Consider the following 21104-nt stretch of genomic DNA (forward strand, 5'->3'; position numbering starts at 1 on the left):
TCCCTTTATAAATATTATTTCTCCCAAGATCAGAACCATCACATTACTTGCCTCCTTCTTCTCATTACAGCTAATGGAAATAAAGCCCCACTAGTATCTGCAGGTCATCTTTGGATGCAGTACAGAGAAAGCAGGAATCTATTTTGTCACAGTTCAATCATACATTCTAATCCAGAGTTAGTCCCTCACACTTTAATCCAGAGTTAGTCCCTCACACTTTAATCCAGACTCTAATCCAGAGTTAGTCCCTCAGAGTCCAAAGCAGTGATAGCAACTCCTGGCTGATGGAATACTACACCACAAAGTGATTCATCACCTCTACATATGGACCAGTCAATGGCCGCCTTAGCTAGGGGCGAAGATAGTGCTCATTAATGAGTTCTGAAATGGACCTGAAATAAGGAGATGACCATGTGATCTCCTGGCTCACTCTCTGGAACTGTAGTAGTTATTTAACCAGCTGGGAGTAGTGGCCAATGCATTGTGGATAAATAAAACTTTCTTGGGCAACTTTAAAAGAAATCAATCGGGCTGTGGTGTGTGTGTGTGTGTGTGTGTGTGTGGGTGTGTGTGTGTGTGTGTGTGTGTGTGTGTGTGTGTGTGTGTGTGTGTGTGTGTGTGTGTGCGTGTGTGTGTTTTATAGGTGATGCTGGAACAAAGGGAGACAAGGGAGATAATGGTGTTGGAATTCCAGGGGCTCGTGGAGATCCAGGAATCCAAGGTAAACCTTCACTTTCCTCTAGAGGCATTGGTCTCATTTGGAAGACCATGTCAGCGCAATAGTGCAGGGGTGGCCAACCCATCCGAGACCAAGAGGCACTTTTTTACTGTGTTACAGCAAAGAGCCACATCATACACATGGGCACGCTTGAACCTCACCCATCCCTTCCTCTCTCTCACACACACACACGCACACAGAGACCTCTGCTCAGATTTATTATAAATGTCACACACAAACAGTGTGGGGGCAGTCATGATCTGGTGGTTAAGGACCTGGTCTTGTGACCAGAGGGACCTGGGTTCAATTACCAAGCCTAAGGCCATGACTGAGGTGCCCTTGTGCAAGGCACCTAACCCTGGGTGCTGGGCTAGGGCTGCCTACTCTGTTTAAAATGTCTGTTCATCTTTATATTTTTCTTTTTCTGTGCATTTTTCCTTGCAATTTTGAGAGCAAACTTGACACAAATTGTTTATTGAAATGATCTTGTCCTGACTGGGAAGTGGTGTTTTCATCTCACGCACATGAACATTTGACGAAAATACCGGGGTGAACTCAAGCTAAGCGAACAACATTAAAAAAACATAAACACAAACTTCGATATAAACATAAGGCGTGATATGCTTCAGGACTTTGGCATGGTTGGAGGAGGTGGGCGCACACTACGAGCTCTGTTATGTTTATTCCAAAACGTGTGACAGAATACTGTGCCTCACCAACGAGACTCAAAGCAGAATCACTTAATGCTAGTCTCCCGTTTTCCCCTACGCCGGTTTTAAATGTGTTAGCGGCTCGCTAGGCTTGTAAACAAACCCCGCACCACAAAGATGTAGCAGTGTGTCGCCCTCAGAGCTGATGAGGTAACTGGGCCACGGCACAGACCGTTAGTGCAGGTGAGAGTGCGGGCCGGCTGGGGAAACCAGGCAAAGAGCCGCATGTTGGCCACTCCTGCAATAGTGCATTACTGGACATTGACTTTAAGAACACCATAACTATCCTACAGGACACGTTACTGAATTACTATGTACTAGTTTGTTTAAAACTAATAATTTTAATTATTTAAAAATATTTAGTGTGATGTGAGATGTGTGCTTTGAGCGAGGTAGGTGAAGCCGAGTGGTGCTCAAACAGATGTTTATTACACAAATAACAAAAAACATTGAGACAAACGACACCACAACTAACCAATACAAACTGTACAAAGTGCAATGACCAACCACGAAGGAAAGAACAGGGTTTATATACATTGACACTAACAAGGGGAAACAATCAGGCTAACAGAGTGTAGGCTAACAGGGGACAGGCTAACAGGGGACAAGCTAACAGAGAGCAGGTTAACATATGACAGGCTAACAGGGAACAAGCTAACAGAGAGCAGGCTAATGGGGGCAGGCTAACAGAGTAAAGGCTAACAGGCTAACAAAGGTGTGTGGCAACACAATAGACACGTGGACTGAACCACTACATGTAGCAGAGTGGGGGAAATGTGCGGTTCCTTGACATTTAGATTTTATAGTTACTTCATTCTTTATATCACGATAAGAAAATATTTATATTATTTTAGGTTGAAGCCGAGTTGCGAGTGTATTTTGTTGAGCGGGGGGGGTGGCGAACGTAAAATGGACACAGATTCAGTGTTATATCGCCGGTGGATGGCGCCAGAGCTAGCGAACTAGTAACGTATTGAATCATATATGTGGATCTGAGGTAAATAAACTGGATATTTTTTTTCGGCGTGAGATATCGGAAGTGTGGCGTGAGAGCGTGTGAAAACGGTCAAATGCGTGTGTCTCACGCTCAATGCGTGAGAGTTGGCAACCCTGTTGAAGTATAATCATCAGAACAGCGGGATGTGTCAACTGAAGCGCATCACAATTTTTCATCATGACTACTTAATACGTGTTTGTAGGAAAAATCTGAAAAAAACGACTTTTATTTATTTAGCATGCTTAGTTTGAAAAACAATAGTTTACAATAGTTGTGTGCATGATACAGCAGTCTAGAACAGCAAGGTTCGTCAATTGACGTAGTTGATTATAGGACCTTTAGGACAGTAAAGTAAAAATATTTTCCTGCACACCCAAGTATATTAAATATGAAAAGAACAAAACTTAATAAAATAACTTTTAATTTATGTGTTTACCATTTTTTTAAATAGTACTTTCTATTAGAAAACATTAAGATTAGCAGGGCACTGTCAGGAAAATGCCTATTTAGTGGCTACACATGAATTTAACCAAATGTACTGGTACATAATAGTGTTTTTTTGGATTTGACTTTCTTAATCATTATTGCATTTATTTCTGAAAGACTTGTAAGGCAAAAAAACACACGTACTAACATGCATCAGATCTTGTGCTTGATTATTATTTTTTAAAAGAAGTGAATGTAATGTAATGTAAAATAAACAATTTTAAAGATTTAATTTTAGGTGAGAATTTGACCCAGTGTAATAAGGCCTTTGCTGTCTGTATTCAGTTCACTCTGCATTTGGTTTGGTTCTTTATTTAACACAGGACCCCCAGGTAAGCCTGGCATCGGACAGGACGGCCATAACGGAGCCCGGGGGGAGGCAGGGACACCAGGCATCCCGGGTAGTCCAGGAGGCAGAGGACCCCCCGGCCCACCAGGCCTCTGCGACCCGTCCAACTGTTATAGGCCCCAGCCCCTTTACCTCGTCGGTGGGAAAAAGCCAAGCAACATTAAGGGCCCGTGAATGTGGGGCTCCCGAGAGAAGCCGTCACCACCATCATCGTCATCATCAGTAGCTGAAAGAGTGGGAGTGTGTTTGAGGAATCTGGAGAGGATCCAGAGATCATCATGACAGTCAGCATGAAATGTAGTCTTCAGATGGTTGTACAGAAACTCATTCATCCCTAAGAAGACGATCGTTTGAGCAGTGATCCAGACCAGTTCTAGTTGTGACTTGTACATACAGTAAAATAAAAGGAAATTAAATGGAGAGGTGACATGGAGACAATCATTCTCATTTTTAGAACACAAAATGTAAACGGACAGAGTGGTGAGGTAGGGTCAAAGGTCATCAGTCCAGCAGCTCATCTGTACTGCTGAAAAATATACACACAAACCCTGTTGTGAATTTGTTTGAAATGTACAGTAAGGGGCGTGGCCGACTGGACAAGAACAACTTGTATTTTGAAGCAGTTTTCATGTATTTCTACAATGTTTTTGATTAAAATGTGATCAAGGATAAAGGCACAGACCCAGGGACTAAGCTAAAATACCAAATCCACACAACTCCACTCCATAGTGCAGTGAAATAAAAGTTCACCATGCCCACAAAATGTGCTCTTCATTTGAATGTCTGCATTTGAATGTCTCCCTTTGAATGTGCAGTATATAAAAACAGGTTTCTAAATGTATGTAGTCACACATATGGGAGATGTACGTATGTGAGGAATATGTCAACACAGCTTTGCTTCACTCTCCCTCTGAACAGCGATGGGAGGACAAATGAAACAACTAAAACTAAATTCACACTAACAGAATATTCTGAGAGTCTGTGGTCTGAAGTCTGTGAAGAAGTCCACAATTCAAACGCCTCTTCTCCATTAAGATCTTACATCTTGTGTATAGACGTGTGCTCCTTTTTGTACATTATTATGTGACAGCTGCCACAGCTATCCACAGCCTACGCTTTCCTGTTCACATTTGATAAGTTTAACGACATCTCTAGGTATTCGATCATGAGCTGGGATACAGATATGGGGCAACGATTCATAACAATATCTAATTCCATCCAGAATGAATAAACATTTATGGATCATATGACATGGACAGCACAATAAGAGAGAGAGAGAGAGAGAGGGGTAGAGGTAGAAATAGAGAGGGAAATAACATCCACAATTAATATGCATGTTTTGTAAAATGGAACTAATCCGGTCTTTATTATGAAGTGTAATCCCTTCTTATACATACAAATACATTTTCCTAATTTGGATTACTTTTAGCACCAAAGAATCAGTATAAACAGGTAGACTTTACCATGCATAAATTGTCATTTCACAAGGCCTGTGATTCATTAAAATAATTCAACGTAACCTCTGATGAAAATAGGACATTTAAAATTAAACAATGACCAAAAAAGCTGAATCGGTGTTAACCCAGCTGTGAATAAAAAGGTGAAACCGGTCAAAAAAAGGCTGACATCATATGAAGTACTTCATTTACATATGCAGAGTAATGAGCTCAGCTCGTCAAACCATGCCACATAATTAGTACCTGTCACACGTCATCTGGGACGCCAAGATGAAATTAGAAAGCACAAAGATAACAAAAACAGGCACTCCGTTGTGAAGATGACTAGGACATCCCATAATTGTCCCAGTCTTTTGTAGCCAGCTGGCAAGCTGATGATTAGCTTCAATGTTACACAAGCGTGTTGTGTCTCCTTATGACATCATAATGCCATTTCTACATTGGGTACAGTACATAGGTAGGCCATAGCAACTAGGTGTTGAGTTACAGGTGAGAGTAACCCCAGCTCAAACTGATGTTTTAGATTTGTACCTAGCCAAGTGAGCTGTTAGGAGTGGTGCACCTGGACATAATCAACACAGTGCAGGGGCTGACTAACTTATCAATCAAACAAATTACTTCAGGTCTGCTTGCCTGCCTCTCCAGACCATATCTCCCTGTGCCCAAAGTAACTAACAACAGAAAAACAGTTCGATTTGACCTCATGAACGCCCTTAACTTTGCTGGGTTATTTTTTTCAGGTTAATACAACCCTGTGTTGACAGCCAGGGGCATTTCATGCAGCTTCTGAAATGGACTCTCTCTCTTTCTGTAACTTTAATTGGTTCAGGCAAGGAGAGGCACAACTTCCAGGCTCTCACTTTAGAACAATATTTCTAAACCCAGTGTCAAGTGTGCAGTCATCTTCCACCTGATTTTACTGTAATGCTTAAATGCTTAGTGTTATTTCTGTATGACCATAGTGGTACCAAACGGTGTTACAAAACTGAAAAGAACAACATGATTGTAAAAGATGCAACAGAATATTATTGTTGTTGACCTAATTTTTGTAACTTATAACAAAAGTAAGAAACATTAATTCTGCTTTTGAACTTCTCATTTATATCCTGGTCTGAATAAAGTAGCTCTCATTACATGAGATGAAAGGAAAGATTGTAGGTTTGTGAATCATGACACTACATGAACTGACAGAGTACATGAAAAGGCAAAATCAATGTCCCTCCTTACAAATGTCAGGTTGGGATTAGATATTAGATATAAACTGGCTTAATTTAATCATAAGCAAAAACCTGCTACAGGTCTCATAATTTTAGAATATAATGAGGAGGGTGAAAAAAAATCTTTACAATCACACGGCGTATGGGAGCACCATCGTGGAGCAGAAAAGCTAGTTAATGATCTCATCTGAGGCCCAGAGCCAGTGGGTGAAACCTACATTTCACTTGTTCTTTGCCTGGGTCCTAACTGACCAGCACACACACACGGCACATCAACATTAGAAGATACATCTCTGCGCTGGATAATTGCCCCCTTGTTCAAGAAAAAAGTTCTTCAACTATGGATCAGTTCTGGAGATGTGGGTCTGTAGACCACCATCAGTTTCCACACTGCCCGAAGGAAGACTGGTAAGGTAGCTGTGGCAACTCATGTGAGGCCAAGAGGCACTTTTTACAGGGTACGTAGAACACTTACAGGGTGCATAGAAACTTTACAGGGTGCATAGAAACTTTACAGGGTGCGTAGAAAGCCTGGACAACTTGGTCTGAAGAAATTGCATATCCCTGATGGAAGAAATTGGGTTATATTTAAATTACTAACCTCCCTCAAACTACAGTTCCCATCACTCATCACTCTGACACACCGAATGACCAACAACTCTGTGTTATATCTGACCGGCAGGACATGAATGTACGTATCCACACACACGCTCATATGCGCGCGCGCACACACACACACGCGCACATATGCACGCACACACACACACACACACACACACACACACACACACACACACACACACACACATCTCAGTTTTCCCGAAACCAAAGTTCCCTTCAATGTCAACAGGAAAACCTCTTGGCTCACCGCATCTCTAAGTTCATAAATAGGTCGTGGTGTGGGGTTTGGGTCGCCCAAGGCTTATGTGCCCTTGACGTTTTTAGTGTGAGGTCGTGAAGCCAGGCTGGCATAGTAAGCGCACTGAGAGGGGTCGCACTGCCCGGGTGGTCCCGGGGGGCCGGGCTGCCCGTGGGGGCCTGGGTGACCCGGTTCTCCTTGAGCTCCAGCTGATCCAGGAAGACCATCCTTCCCCTCTCCTGGCATTCCAGGTGGACCTGCATTGCAGAGGCAGCTCCACTCAGATTATGAAATTAATTGACACTAGAATAATATGAAAACCTGAGGTTTTCCTTAACCCAAGGTACAAACCCCTGATTCCTCATGATCAAGTTAACATTCGTTTGCTTTTGTTTTCAACCAAATCATTTTGGTCATGTACATGGTTCCACAAACTCTTGGATCCAGCGTGATGGATTAACACCCTCTATGGCCTGCACAGCCATGATTGAGATCTTACCAATGGGACCTGATGGTCCAGACTCTCCTCTCTGGCCAACTCCATCTTCTCCTTTGTCCCCCTTGGATCCTCGTTCACCTGTCAGTCAACAGTACAGAGACATTGAGGTGAAATATGCCAATATTGTTATTAGGGTTGAAGACTAAACTATTATTTTAGTTAACATTATCATATGAGATAATACTTGTTAGTTGACTACCATAACATTCAACTGGGACCTTTGAGATTTATCAAAATGTCCCTGACATAAGAATATGTGTTATGCAAATATGTAAATATATAGACCAAAAACAAACATATATACAAGTTAACTCATGCTCTTCTTGTATTGCTGGAGTACCTTTAAGACCCATTGGACCTCTGAGTCCCTCTGCTCCATTCTGACCAGGCATGCCCGGTTCTCCAGGTGGGCCCACTCGACCAGGTGCTCCATCTTTACCTGGTGGTCCAGGTGGGCCGGGACGGCCAGCCGTGCTCTTCACATGGGTGGGCTGAAACTGGGCCATGAGGTAGGCCATTTTAGCTGCAGTCACATAAATGAAGAAAATTGAGGTATAAAAAACAATCAGACTCAAGATATCAGACTGTGGGTATTATGTGTCGAGCTCTCACCATCTGGTCCACATGGACAACCACGGCTACCACATGCAAGCGTTTGTGACAGAAAACTGAACTCAATTCCTCTCGATTGCTTTATCAGTGCTGTGATTAGTTACACTTCCTCAGACTCATAGCAGGCCCAGAAGTTTAAAAGAAGCTCTGCAGATCAGTGTCACCTTCTAGTTGCTTGGCCAGCTCTTCTTGAATTAATCTCCGCATCGATTCCATGGACTGTGATTCTCCCTAAAGAAACATCAAAGCCACTTTATCCTTGGTGACTCAGTTTAGATACTTCAGTGAATGTCCTTTACACTTGATGATGTAAAGTCAAAGCCTCACCCTGGGTCCTGGAAGTCCGGGCAGGCCCGGTGTTCCAGGTGGTCCAATCGGGCCCACCTCTCCTGGGGGTCCGGACATGCCCATCATCCCTGTATGACCCTTCCGGCCTGGAGGTCCTGGGTTCCCGGGCATTCCTGGTTCTCCACCTTGGCCTTTGTCTCCCTTTATGCCATGGTCACCCTAGGGGAGAGAAGAGCACAACAGGCCACTGGGTGATCGCAGGGCAGAGCACAAGGGCGCTAAAACGGCGCGCTAGACCTGTGGATTAATGTTGAGAAGTGTCTGGAATGGGAGGGAGCAGCAGGCCAACTACAAACGGAAAGAATTGCAGCACTTCAGCCTGAAATTCAGATCTTGCTAACGATATGAATAAATTATGCAAATAATCCTAATTGTTGGGTAGTAGCATTCATTTGCCATTGTGAGCTGCATTAGCCATTCTTTAATAGATTGGTCTGATTCTTTAATTACCGATATTTATCTCATTCAAACAAGATCTGTGCTAAATGGTGGTACTAATTTAAGTGGCAGGCTCAAAGCTCTTTGTTTGATGGATGTCTTGTTAAAAACTGAAGGTCCTTTTTGAGAGGGGGTTGAACAGGTGTTACATAATCACCTTGTCTCCTTTAGAACCTCTGTCTCCAGGTCGCCCTGATAAACCCTGCAAAAACAGTCAGAGTCAGTCCTGAGTTATCTTGCAACAGGAAGAGAATAGTCTACCCTACATCACTGTGAATATGCACTCACTTGTTTGCCCTCGGGGCCGATTGGACCGGGCTGACCCTGAACAGTAGAAAGCGTGTCATCAAGTTATTCTACCACTTCAAAAGACTTTACAACACCAAGTGCATTTACTTAAAGGAGAGGACCAAAAAGAAACATTTTATAGCAAAATTATTTGGTTCACACACACTCTCACCTGCACATTCACCCACACACACTCTCACCTGCACATTCACCCACACACACTCTCACCTGCACATTCACCCACACACACTCTCACCTGCACATTCACCCACACACACTCTCACCTGCACATTCACCCACACACACTCTCACCTGCACATTCACCCACACACACTCTCACCTGCACATTCACCCACACACACTCTCACCTGCACATTCACCCACACACACTCTCACCTGCACATTCACCCACACACACTCTCACATGCACATTCACCCACACACACTCTCACATGCACATTCACCCACACACACTCTCACATGCACATTCACCCACACACACTCTCACCTGCACATTCACCCACACACACACACACTTTGTCTCTTTCACTCACACACACAAAAACACACAAAAACATTAATGAGAAATCTTAAGCTTCTACTCACCGAGGGTCCTTTTGGGCCTGAAAAGCCAGGTAATCCTGGAGTTCCTATCTCACCTTTGACCCCTGGAAGACCCTGAGACAAAGACAAGAACACATCACTCACCCACACATGCCCCTCGGTTGGGGCATTTCTCTGCACCTCAGGTCTCACTGAAGGCGATTTGTTGAGGATGACGAGGATGAGGATGAGGACAAGGACGATTCGCTGAACTGAGCACTGAGCTGAGTGGCCGTGTGTACAAAATCTCATGAAAGAAAGGGCAGTGAGGGACAGGTGTCCAGGACCGAAGACACATTTGTGAGTCGTGTTACTCGTGTGTTGAATGGATGTAAAAGCATTGTGTGATGTGTTCATAGTAAAGTGTCCTTGGGTGTTGAGAGAGGTGCTGTGTTAGAGTAACTTCATATTATCACACAGAAGAACAGTCAAGGTAAAAGCGAGTCTTCTTCAGAGCTATGTATCCCAGCATGCAGCTGTCTGTGCGTCTTCCTCTTTGGCTGGGGGGCGAGACGGAGACGTCCAGGAGCCTGCAGTGCGTAAACTCACCGGGTTTCCTGCTGGTCCGGGTTTCCCAGGTGTCCCAGACTCCCCCGGTTTGCCCTTCAAAGACAGCGCAGAAGTCAAGTAACAACTCCTGGTTTCAGGCGTTTCACTTTACAAGGTGAGCAACAGCAGTATTCAGAGAAGCTTCTCACCGCTTCACCTCTGGTACCTCTGGCACCCTCAGGCCCGGGGGGTCCCTGACTGCCCTGGAGCATAAAGAAAAACAAACTATTCAGACCTCCTTCTGATTGGCTTGCTTCATCAAAACTGTCTGCTTTTTTTTTTTTTTTTTTACATGCTTCTGAGGGATCATTTACGTGAACTCACGTCTTTTCCAGGTTGACCCTCTCTTCCCGGGGGACCCTGCTTTCCTTCTTCACCCTAAAAGAAACAGATGTTGCTTATAAAGCAGCAGAGCAGAAATCTCCCAATGACACTCAAGGATCAATGCTGAACATCATCTCCAGGTCCAAACTGTGGAGATGTGGGCTCTGTGTTGTGAAGACCTGGGTGGGTCTATCTGATGATCTGAAACTGTTTTCACAGGACGGAAAACAACAAACTGGGGGGGGGGTTCAGTAGCTCTTCTGAGAGTGCTCCTTCTCCTCATTGGCTAGCTGGATGAGAAAAAGCAGTTACTAACCTTTGACCCCGGGGCTCCAGGCTCTCCTCTATGGCCTTTAAATCCCTGGGTAAGAGATGAATGTGTAAAACCAATGCATTTTTAACAAAGATTAAGCAGATTACCCACAAAACACGATTTCTTACTTACAGGAAGTCCTCTTAATCCATCTCTCCCGGGGGTTCCTGGTTCTCCCTGTTTACCCTGGAATTAGGTTATTCAGTTTTATCACAAGACATCCTCAGGAAACAGGTTCACAAAACCGGCAACCATAACATGTATCAGTATGACTCGTTATCTGTGCTTGGCACATGAACCTCTATTCAGTTCCTTATAACATGATCATCAGGAATATCAGGTTCCTACCGGTTCTCCGGGTTCTCCTGGGCGTCCATCTTTCCCAGTCTTACCCATCATTCCCTTTGGGAAAATTAATCAATGAAAATGTAAACATTTTATCAGTAGAACATGTTTGAGCAATATGAACCTTTCGAACCGCAATAAACATGTTGGTCACTGTGTACATGAAAATGAGAATTTAATGGTTATTTCTCACCATTAATCCAGGGAGACCAGGAGGACCCTGGATCCCAGCAAGTCCCTCCTTTCCCTGGTAACACACACAGTGACATGCTGTCATATACAGTAACACACACACACACACACACAGTGACAGGCTGACACACACACACACAAACACAGTGACATGCTCTCACGAATGGTGGCAAGGTGCAAATGTGAGGTTTATTAAGAGACCAGAATAGTGGGAATAAACGGCAGCCAATAATAATAAAAGACAGAAGCCAAAGAGATAAACACAACGAAAAGTAATTCAGCAAAGCAAAGTAAGCAGTGAAAACCAAGATGAACGACAACACAACCGATTTCCATAACAGGGCTCAACAACCAGTGCAGTAAAACACAGGGTTGAAATCCACAGGTAACCAGGGGTAACGAGCCACAGCTGTGGGTTCAGGGACAGGCGGGAGAACAAACGGCAGGACGGCGCTGAAGCGGAAACCAGAACTAGGAGCACATGGCACTTGACGCCATGGAAACGGCGGCAGCATATGGGGGAACATGCGTGCTCAGACATTATCCGTACCACGAGGCCCGCATGGCTGACCCACACAGCCCGTTAGGGTTCAGTTAACTCACAGTGAGCCCAGCTGGACTTAAATGAACACTGCAACTGTTGATTCCACATTGCAAGTTTTCAGCGAGCACTGGTGATTTTGTTCTGTCCATGTCAGGCTCTGTAATACTGACCCGGTGCAACAGAGCCAAAACCATGGCTGACAGTCTGGGTATGTTACCTTTTCTCCTGGAGGTCCAGGAGGGCCGATGGGTCCAGGGTTGCCATCGTTACCCTGCGAGCACACAAGACGACGAGACACAAGGGGTCAGTCTGAGGAAATAGCGTGATGTTGGGCAATCTGAAATTCCTTGGCAACTTACAGGTTGACCCATGGATCCTGCTGCACCTGGATAGCCAGGTGGTCCGGGAGGTCCCTGCGAACATACGAACACAGACGTGTGTGTGCGCGATGGAGAAATGAGGAGAGCCTGATATAAAACCAGTCCCCAGGCTTGACAAGCCATGGCAGGAAAGAGGTGAGTGGACTCGGCTGACCTTTTCACCTTTGTCTCCAGGTGTTCCTGAAGGTCCTCTGTCACCTTTCACCCCCTGTGTTCACAACAGATTCAGCACAGCTTACAGTAGCAGTGACGTACCATGCAGTGTGTATTCATATAAACCAGCATGTGTGTCTATGAATGTGATCACAGCCACAAAGTCCCTCATTGAGATGTATGACCATCCATTTAAGGTCTATAATCATGACCACATTTAAAGACTGTTTCATTTTTCGGCTTTTGAATAGAAACCATTACCGTACAAAGTTAACGTTCATTAAAGCAAGTCGGGACCACTAACGAGCTAACCAAGGGAGACTGTGGTGAAGGACCTTCTACGAGAAGCAGGCTCAAAACAGGAAGTCACGCCTCTGTGGGCGGTACTCATACAAAAAACTAAGTCCAACAAATAAGTGAAACAAGGCCTTCTGGGAGAGGGGCGAGTTGACGTCTCCGCCATCTTAACATGGCAAAGCATGTTATTATTGACTTTAAAACTTTGATAGTGTGTAGTTAGGTTTGGGGTATTGTGTGTGTGGTACTATGGATGTTTGCAGGTGTAATAACTACAGGTTATGTAGGGGAACAGGTATTATACAGGTATGGGTTTTGTATAGGCAGAGCAATATGGTCTTCCAGCTGGGGTAGGTACAGTATGTTATGCAATGTGCTGGTGGTTTTAGTTGGTATAAATACCAGATATATGGTGTGTTTGGGTGTGGGTGTGTGTGTGTGTAGTTTTGGTTTTTACCTTGGCTCCATCAGCTCCAGGTTGTCCCGGAGGTCCAACTGGTCCAGGTGAGCCCTGCAAGTAATACCCATCTGTTGTTAGAGTACTGCCAAAAGTTCTCCACACACACACACACACACACACACACACACACACACACACACACACACACACACACACACACACACACACACACACACACACACACACACACACACACACAGCTCTTTGAAACTTGTTTCTTTTTATAGCAATTCAGTCACTGTCAGTTCCTACACACTCTGTTTATCTCGTCTTGCACAGTAACTGCCAGGGTTAGGGTTAGGGTTAGGGTTAGCACTGCTAGCACAGGACAGCTGACCACGCTGCTGACCGCCCCTTCTGTACACAGGCTCACATGCCCACGGATGTCCAGCACAGCCAAAAACAGAGACCATCCCTCCCCTCCAGAGGTCAGAGGTCCTCTTTTGAACTCCAAGTCATGGGTTCTGGGCTGTCAGGGTTCACACTGGGTGAGGTCCAGAACGTAGCGTTATAGTGTATGCGGGTCCAGAACATAGCATTATAGTGTAGGCAGGTAGTCAGTCCTGTCCCCATCTTGTCCCTATGCTGGTGTCATGAGTCCAGAGTTTTCAGACAGCCCCCCCTGGAGGAAGCCAGCAGGACTGCAGGGGTTGTCCCGAAGAAGGCAGCTCATCTCACCTGGTATCCATCCTGTCCGTTCTTCCCTGGTGCTCCAGTTGGACCTTTCTCCCCCGGAGATCCTGGGATCCCAGGAGGGCCCACAGGGCCCGGGGGACACTCAGAACACACCCCCTGCAACACAATAAACAGGGTTAGGGGGGACACTCAGAACACACCCCCTGCAACACAACAAACAGGGTTAGGGGGGACACTCAGAACACACCCCCTGCAACACAACAAACAGGGTTAGGGGGGACACTCAGAACACACCCCCTGCAACACAACAAACAGGGTTGGGGGGACACTCAGAACACACCCCCTGCAACACAACAGTGTTAGTTCAAATGAGTATGGAGGAAGTACGGAGTATGGGTGATGTATAAAGTATGGAGGAAGTACGGAGTATGGAGGAAGAATGGAGTACGGAGTATGAAGGAAGTATGGAGTATGGAGGAAGTATCGAGTATGGAGGAAGTATCGAGTATGGAGGAAGTATCGAGTATGGAGGAAGTATTGAGTATGGAGGAAGCATCGAATATGGAGGAAGTATCGAATATGGAGGAAGTATGGAGTATAGAGGAAGAACTGAGTACAGAGTATGAAGGAAGTATGGAGTATGGAGGAAGTATCGAATATGGAGGAAGTATAGAGTATGGAGTATGAAGGAAGTATGGAGTATGGAGGAAATATGGAGTATGGAGTATGAAGGAAGTATGGTGTATGAAGGAAGTATGGAGTATGGAGGAAGTATGGAGTCAATTGTTTGCCTTTATTTAACCAGGTTAATCCCTTGAGATACAAGATCTCTTTTACAAGAGAGACCTGGCCAAGAGAGACAGAGCAGCAGCACAAATTACAACATTCAAGATACATTATACAAGAGTAAACATATAATCAAGAATTTTAATTTTATGTTTTTACGGTTTGTTAATTTATCTCGCGATTTGAACAGATAGATGATCACATTATCATGAATGGTGAAATGTTCTCTCAATACATGAAGGCAGGAATAATAAATAGCCACATTAACTCCCAACAGCCATTTTGAAGTGTCTCTGGTTATTTGTAATTGCTTCTGGAGAATTTGTGTGGAAGTCCATTTGCCACTTTGCGAAAGGGTAGCTATAATGCCATCATAAGCTACCAACTCCTGAGTATATAATTTCCTTTGTAGATTTAACTTCGGCCCAGGCAGTTCTTCATATAGTTGTGAGTTGTAGACTCCAGCCCAAGTTATAAAGTATACGCCCAAAACAAGGGAGCTCAGTTTTAAGTTCCTCATGTTTTCACTCAGTAGATACAATAATAGACACTTTTAACAAGGATACAAGGATTCACAGCTCAAATGAATATAAAATACCACTTCCCTGTTGTGAGACATAAAAGGTATGAAGATCCAGGTTTCAACCTTTAGCACAGCAGGAGGCTTAGGCCTCAGTTAGTCCAATCCATCACCATCCTGAAGCAATATGGGTTCCTGTAATCCCTTCTGCCCACCAGATCTTGTTCATGACAATATTCAAGTCCTCTGGTCCAAATTTTTAAAAGTAAGACTTCAGAACAAAATTGCAGAAGTATTATAACTATTCACACATTCACACAGGCAACAAACAGTGCTTTGCTGCAGCAGCCATCTTGGAAGAGGGTGGACTTGACACGGAAGAGGGTCTATCAATCAAATTTTATTTATATAGCACTTTTTACAACAGTTGTTGTCACAAAGCAGCTTTACAAGTGCCGAGTCCTAGCCCCCAGTGAGCAAGCTAAGGGCAACAGTGGCAAGGAAAAACTCCCTAGTTTTTAGTTTTAGTTATGGAGTATAGAGGAAGTACGGCGTATGGAGGAAGTATGGAGCATGGAGGAAGTATGGAGTATGAAGGAAGTATGGAGCATGGAGGAAGTATGGAGTATGAAGGAAGTACAGAGTATGGAGGAAGTATTGAGTATGGAGGAAGTACGGAGTACAGAGTATAAAGGAAGCTTGGAGTATGGAGGAAGTATGGAGTATGAAGGAAGTAACGAGTATGGAGGAAGTAACGAGTATTGAGGAACTATGGAGTATGGAGGAAGTATGGTGTATGGAGGATGGACTGGGTGGAGTAAGTCTACTCATTACCTTGAGATCAAGCTGGGACAGGTCTGCAGCTTTACCCTGAAACACAGTGATGTCAGACTGATCAGAGAACAGTTTCAGATGAGACAGGCTCCACCTAGCCAACACTGCACCCCATACAGACACCAGTAACATCACCAGCAGGTAGCAATAAGTGTCACTGAGGATGGTGTTGAGGGTGAGATCTCTTACCGGCTCTCCCTGAGAACCTTTCTCCCCAGGCCTTCCTGGTAACCCCTAAACACACACACACACACACACACACACACACACACACACACACACACACACACACACACACACACACACACACACACACACAAAGATATCTTTCACAAAACCTGTGAGCGGATTCTGAGTTACACTGTGTCTGGTAGTGGGTGTGAGTGGGTACTGGGTTACATTGTGTCCTGTAAGTGGTGTGAGTGGGTTCTGGGTTACACTGTGTCCTGGTAGTGGGTGTGAGCAGGTTCTGACTTACGTTGTGTCCAGCGGGTCCCTGAGGCCCCGGCATACCTGGTGGTCCTCTCTGTCCCTGGACAAGTGAGACAGACAGCAGTAAGACAGGCAGCACTGAGACAGGTTTAGAGGAGGAAACAAGGGAGATGCAGGATGTGCTAGTCTAGAATCTTCTAGAAAAAAGTCACAGATTTCTTACTGATGCTCCTAATGGACCTGATGGGCCAGGAGGTCCCTGGATAAGCAGAACACAGAACAGCTGTTAGTCTAGTCACAGAGCAGGACTGATAAAGGGAGATCTGAACTTTGACATACGCATACAGGCATATATTAATAGGGTGAAGTCACTGTGTGTGTGTGTGTGTGTGTGTGTGTGTGTGTTTACATGTTTGCATGTGTGTGTGTGTGTTTGTGTATACATGTTTGCATGTATGTGTGTGTGTGTGTGTGTGTTTGTGTTTGTGTATACGTGTGTGTGTGTGTGTGTGTGTGTGTGTGTGTGTGTGTGTGTGTGTGTGTGTGTGTGTGTGTGTGTCTGTCTGCATGCGTACAGGTGGTCCAGTGTTTCCCTCTCCTGGAGGACCTCTGTTTCCTGGCATCCCCTGCATTCCTGGATTTCCAGGTGGGCCCTAAAACACACACACACAAACATGTATACCCAAATACACACACACACACACACACACACACACACACACACACACACACACACACACACACACACACACACACACAGACACACAGACACACACACACACACACACACACACACACACATACATACATGCAAACATGTATACACAAACACACACACACACACATGCAAACATGTAAACACACACACACACACACACACATGCAAACACACACACACACACACACACACACACACACACAGACACACACACACACAGAGACACACAGAGACACACACAGACACACACAGACACACACAGACACACACAGACACACACACACACACAGAATACTGAGAAGTATAAAATAAAGAGAGTCTGCTTCAGGATAATAGAAGACTGCAGGCTCAGAACTGCTCCTGAGGCGATAAATCAGCCACGCAATGGAAACAAAATCCAGATATGAATCACATCACCACTCAATCTCTCTGCCATCATGGTACACTGAAACCTAATTATTTAAACATGTTCCAATGTGTTTTTAACATGTTGACCAGATTCCTGACAGCAGATTCCATAACAAAAACACTTCCAGTCAATTCCTCAGAAATCCACATCATGTGATAGGCAGACGCTCATATCCAGACACTCACACACACTGCAGTCTGTCAGGGCGAGTACTGCCGTGGGAACTGAACCCATGTTGCAGGTGTTGTGAGAACCTTCTCTACTAAGTTGTGTGTGTGTGTGTGTGTGTGTGTGTGTGTGTGTGTGTGTGTGTGTGTGTGTGTGTGTGTGTGCGTGCGCGCGCGCTACCTTCATTCCTGGAGGTCCCGTCATTCCTGGTGGTCCTGCAACACCCTGTAATTACAGAAAGGAAATAATGCACACAGGCTGGCACTACACCCCCACCTTGGTGTCGTGTGTACGGCGGAGGGATCGCGCCTGCTCCGTACCTGCGCTCCGTCTTTGCCCTTCCCGGGCAACCCCATTTCTCCTCTCAGACCGGGCTCTCCGACCAGACCAGGGGGACCCGGAGGCCCACTCTGCCCTGCGTCTCCCTAGGAAACAAGATGATCTTTACATCTTCACTGTCTTAGCACCTGCTCCCCCATGATATTCCAGGCATGAGCCTGGCGGAGTTACACTAGAAATATAATGCGGATGGCATATTAATCTGCACTGTGATGAATTTGCTAGGGAAATGGCTTCTCATGAATGCAGTGACCAGCTGGTTGGAATTCCAATTGCTCAGTGTCTAAAGATCAGGCAGGAGACAGATGTGTATGTGATGATGCAGGAGGCAGATGTGTATGTGATGATGCAGATGTGTATGTGATGATGCAGGAGACAGATGTGTATGTGATGAGGCAGGAGACAGATGTGTATGTGATGATGCAGGAGACAGATGTGTATGTGATGATGCAGGAGGCAGATGTGTATGTGATGATGCAGATGTGTATGTGATGAGGCAGGAGACAGATGTGTATGTGATGATGCAGGAGACAGATGTGTATGTGATGATGCAGGAGACAGATGTGTATGTGATGATGCAGGAGACAGATGTGTATGTGATGAGGCAGGAGACAGATGTGTATGTGATGATGCAGATGTGTATGTGATGATGCAGGAGACAGATGTGTATGTGATGAGGCAGGAGACAGATGTGTATGTGATGATGCAGATGTGTATGTGATGATGCAGGAGACAGATGTGTATGTGATGATGCAGGAGACAGATGTGTATGTGATGATGCAGATGTGTATGTGATTATGCAGATGTGTATGTGATGATGCAGGAGACAGATGTGTATGTGATGATGCAGATGTGTATGTGATGAGGCAGGAGACAGATGTGTATGTGATGATGCAGATGTGTATGTGATGATGCAGGAGACAGATGTGTATGTGATGATGCAGATGTGTATGTGATGATGCAGGAGACAGATGTGTATGTGATGATGCAGGAGACAGATGTGTATGTGATGATGCAGATGTGTATGTGATGATGCAGATGTGTATGTGATGATGCAGGAGACAGATGTGTATGTGATGAGGCAGACGTGTATGTGATGATGCAGGAGACAGATGTGTATGTGATGAGGCAGATGTGTATGTGATGATGCAGGAGACAGATGTGTATGTGATGATGCAGATGTGTATGTGATGATGCAGATGTGTATGTGATGATGCAGGAGACAGATGTGTATGTGATGAGGCAGATGTGTATGTGATGATGCAGGAGACAGATGTGTATGTGATGATGCAGATGTGTATGTGATGATGCAGATGTGTATGTGATGATGCAGGAGACAGATGTGTATGTGATGATGCAGGAGACAGATGTGTATGTGATGATGCAGGAGACAGATGTGTATGTGATGATGCAGATGTGTATGTGATGAGGCAGGAGACAGATGTGTATGTGATGATGCAGATGTGTATGTGATGATGCAGGAGACAGATGTGTATGTGATGATGCAGATGTGTATGTGATGATGCAGGAGACAGATGTGTATGTGATGATGCAGATGTGTATGTGATGATGCAGATGTGTATGTGATGATGCAGATGTGTATGTGATGATGCAGATGTGTATGTGATGATGCAGGAGACAGATGTGTATGTGATGAGGCAGATGTGTATGTGATGATGCAGGAGACAGATGTGTATGTGATGATGCAGGAGACAGATGTGTATGTGATGATGCAGGAGACAGATGTGTATGTGATGATGCAGGAGACAGATGTGTATGTGATGATGCAGATGTGTATGTGATGATGCAGATGTGTATGTGATGATGCAGGAGACAGATGTGTATGTGATGATGCAGATGTGTATGTGATGAGGCAGGAGACAGATGTGTATGTGATGATGCAGATGTGTATGTGATGATGCAGGAGACAGATGTGTATGTGATGATGCAGATGTGTATGTGATGATGCAGGAGACAGATGTGTATGTGATGATGCAGATGTGTATGTGATGATGCAGGAGACAGATGTGTATGTGATGATGCAGGAGACAGATGTGTATGTGATGATGCAGATGTGTATGTGATGATGCAGATGTGTATGTGATGATGCAGATGTGTATGTGATGATGCAGGAGACAGATGTGTATGTGATGAGGCAGATGTGTATGTGATGATGCAGGAGACAGATGTGTATGTGATGAGGCAGATGTGTATGTGATGATGCAGGAGACAGATGTGTATGTGATGATGCAGATGTGTATGTGATGATGCAGATGTGTATGTGATGATGCAGGAGACAGATGTGTATGTGATGAGGCAGATGTGTATGTGATGATGCAGGAGACAGATGTGTATGTGATGATGCAGATGTGTATGTGATGATGCAGGAGACAGATGTGTATGTGATGATGCAGGAGACAGATGTGTATGTGATGATGCAGGAGACAGATGTGTATGTGATGATGCAGGAGACAGATGTGTATGTGATGATGCAGATGTGTATGTGATGAGGCAGGAGACAGATGTGTATGTGATGATGCAGATGTGTATGTGATGATGCAGGAGACAGATGTGTATGTGATGATGCAGATGTGTATGTGATGATGCAGGAGACAGATGTGTATGTGATGATGCAGATGTGTATGTGATGATGCAGATGTGTATGTGATGATGCAGATGTGTATGTGATGATGCAGGAGACAGATGTGTATGTGATGAGGCAGATGTGTATGTGATGATGCAGGAGACAGATGTGTATGTGATGAGGCAGATGTGTATGTGATGATGCAGGAGACAGATGTGTATGTGATGATGCAGATGTGTATGTGATGATGCAGATGTGTATGTGATGATGCAGATGTGTATGTGATGATGCAGGAGACAGATGTGTATGTGATGAGGCAGATGTGTATGTGATGATGCAGGAGACAGATGTGTATGTGATGATGCAGATGTGTATGTGATGATGCAGGAGACAGATGTGTATGTGATGATGCAGATGTGTATGTGATGATGCAGGAGACAGATGTGTATGTGATGAGGCAGGAGACAGATGTGTATGTGATGAGGCAGGAGGCAGATGTGTATGTGATGATGCAGGAGACAGATGTGTATGTGATGATGC

General features: G+C 44.8%; 2 protein-coding genes across 5 annotated transcripts in view; one reads left to right on the forward strand and one right to left on the reverse strand.

Annotated features, from left to right (window-relative positions):
* col9a1c (collagen, type IX, alpha 1c) overlaps nucleotides 1–3680 on the forward strand; it is a 34740-nt gene extending 31060 nt beyond the window's left edge. For both annotated transcript variants that reach the window (XM_077006083.1, XM_077006085.1), the window contains 2 exons: nucleotides 644–721; nucleotides 3235–3680. In XM_077006083.1, the coding sequence (XP_076862198.1) occupies nucleotides 644–721; nucleotides 3235–3434 (278 nt within the window). In that variant the 3' untranslated portion in view covers nucleotides 3435–3680. The remainder of the gene's footprint in view (nucleotides 1–643; nucleotides 722–3234) is intronic.
* An 823-nt stretch (nucleotides 3681–4503) lies between these two features.
* Nucleotides 4504–21104, reverse strand: part of col22a1 (collagen, type XXII, alpha 1) — a 60348-nt gene continuing 43747 nt past the window's right edge. Inside the window, exons 39-65 of one of the 3 annotated variants that reach the window (XM_077006081.1) lie at nucleotides 17962–18066; nucleotides 17822–17866; nucleotides 16922–16999; nucleotides 16570–16605; nucleotides 16393–16446; nucleotides 16104–16148; nucleotides 15915–15950; nucleotides 13817–13930; nucleotides 13136–13189; nucleotides 12383–12436; nucleotides 12208–12261; nucleotides 12066–12119; nucleotides 11306–11359; nucleotides 11116–11169; nucleotides 10900–10953; nucleotides 10771–10815; nucleotides 10455–10508; nucleotides 10280–10333; nucleotides 10131–10184; nucleotides 9585–9656; nucleotides 8979–9014; nucleotides 8848–8892; nucleotides 8232–8411; nucleotides 8069–8135; nucleotides 7633–7815; nucleotides 7293–7370; nucleotides 4504–7050 (exon numbers count right to left, since the gene is read on the reverse strand). In XM_077006081.1, the coding sequence (XP_076862196.1) occupies nucleotides 6857–7050; nucleotides 7293–7370; nucleotides 7633–7815; nucleotides 8069–8135; nucleotides 8232–8411; nucleotides 8848–8892; nucleotides 8979–9014; nucleotides 9585–9656; nucleotides 10131–10184; nucleotides 10280–10333; nucleotides 10455–10508; nucleotides 10771–10815; nucleotides 10900–10953; nucleotides 11116–11169; nucleotides 11306–11359; nucleotides 12066–12119; nucleotides 12208–12261; nucleotides 12383–12436; nucleotides 13136–13189; nucleotides 13817–13930; nucleotides 15915–15950; nucleotides 16104–16148; nucleotides 16393–16446; nucleotides 16570–16605; nucleotides 16922–16999; nucleotides 17822–17866; nucleotides 17962–18066 (1953 nt within the window). In that variant the 3' untranslated portion in view covers nucleotides 4504–6856. The remainder of the gene's footprint in view (nucleotides 7051–7292; nucleotides 7371–7632; nucleotides 7816–8068; nucleotides 8136–8231; nucleotides 8412–8847; nucleotides 8893–8978; nucleotides 9015–9584; nucleotides 9657–10130; nucleotides 10185–10279; nucleotides 10334–10454; nucleotides 10509–10770; nucleotides 10816–10899; nucleotides 10954–11115; nucleotides 11170–11305; nucleotides 11360–12065; nucleotides 12120–12207; nucleotides 12262–12382; nucleotides 12437–13135; nucleotides 13190–13816; nucleotides 13931–15914; nucleotides 15951–16103; nucleotides 16149–16392; nucleotides 16447–16569; nucleotides 16606–16921; nucleotides 17000–17821; nucleotides 17867–17961; nucleotides 18067–21104) is intronic. The other 2 variants (XM_077006080.1, XM_077006082.1) reach the window with 2 other exon arrangements.

The sequence above is a fragment of the Brachyhypopomus gauderio genome, chromosome 5 (assembly GCF_052324685.1).
Source record: "Brachyhypopomus gauderio isolate BG-103 chromosome 5, BGAUD_0.2, whole genome shotgun sequence".
NCBI lineage: Eukaryota > Metazoa > Chordata > Actinopteri > Gymnotiformes > Hypopomidae > Brachyhypopomus > Brachyhypopomus gauderio.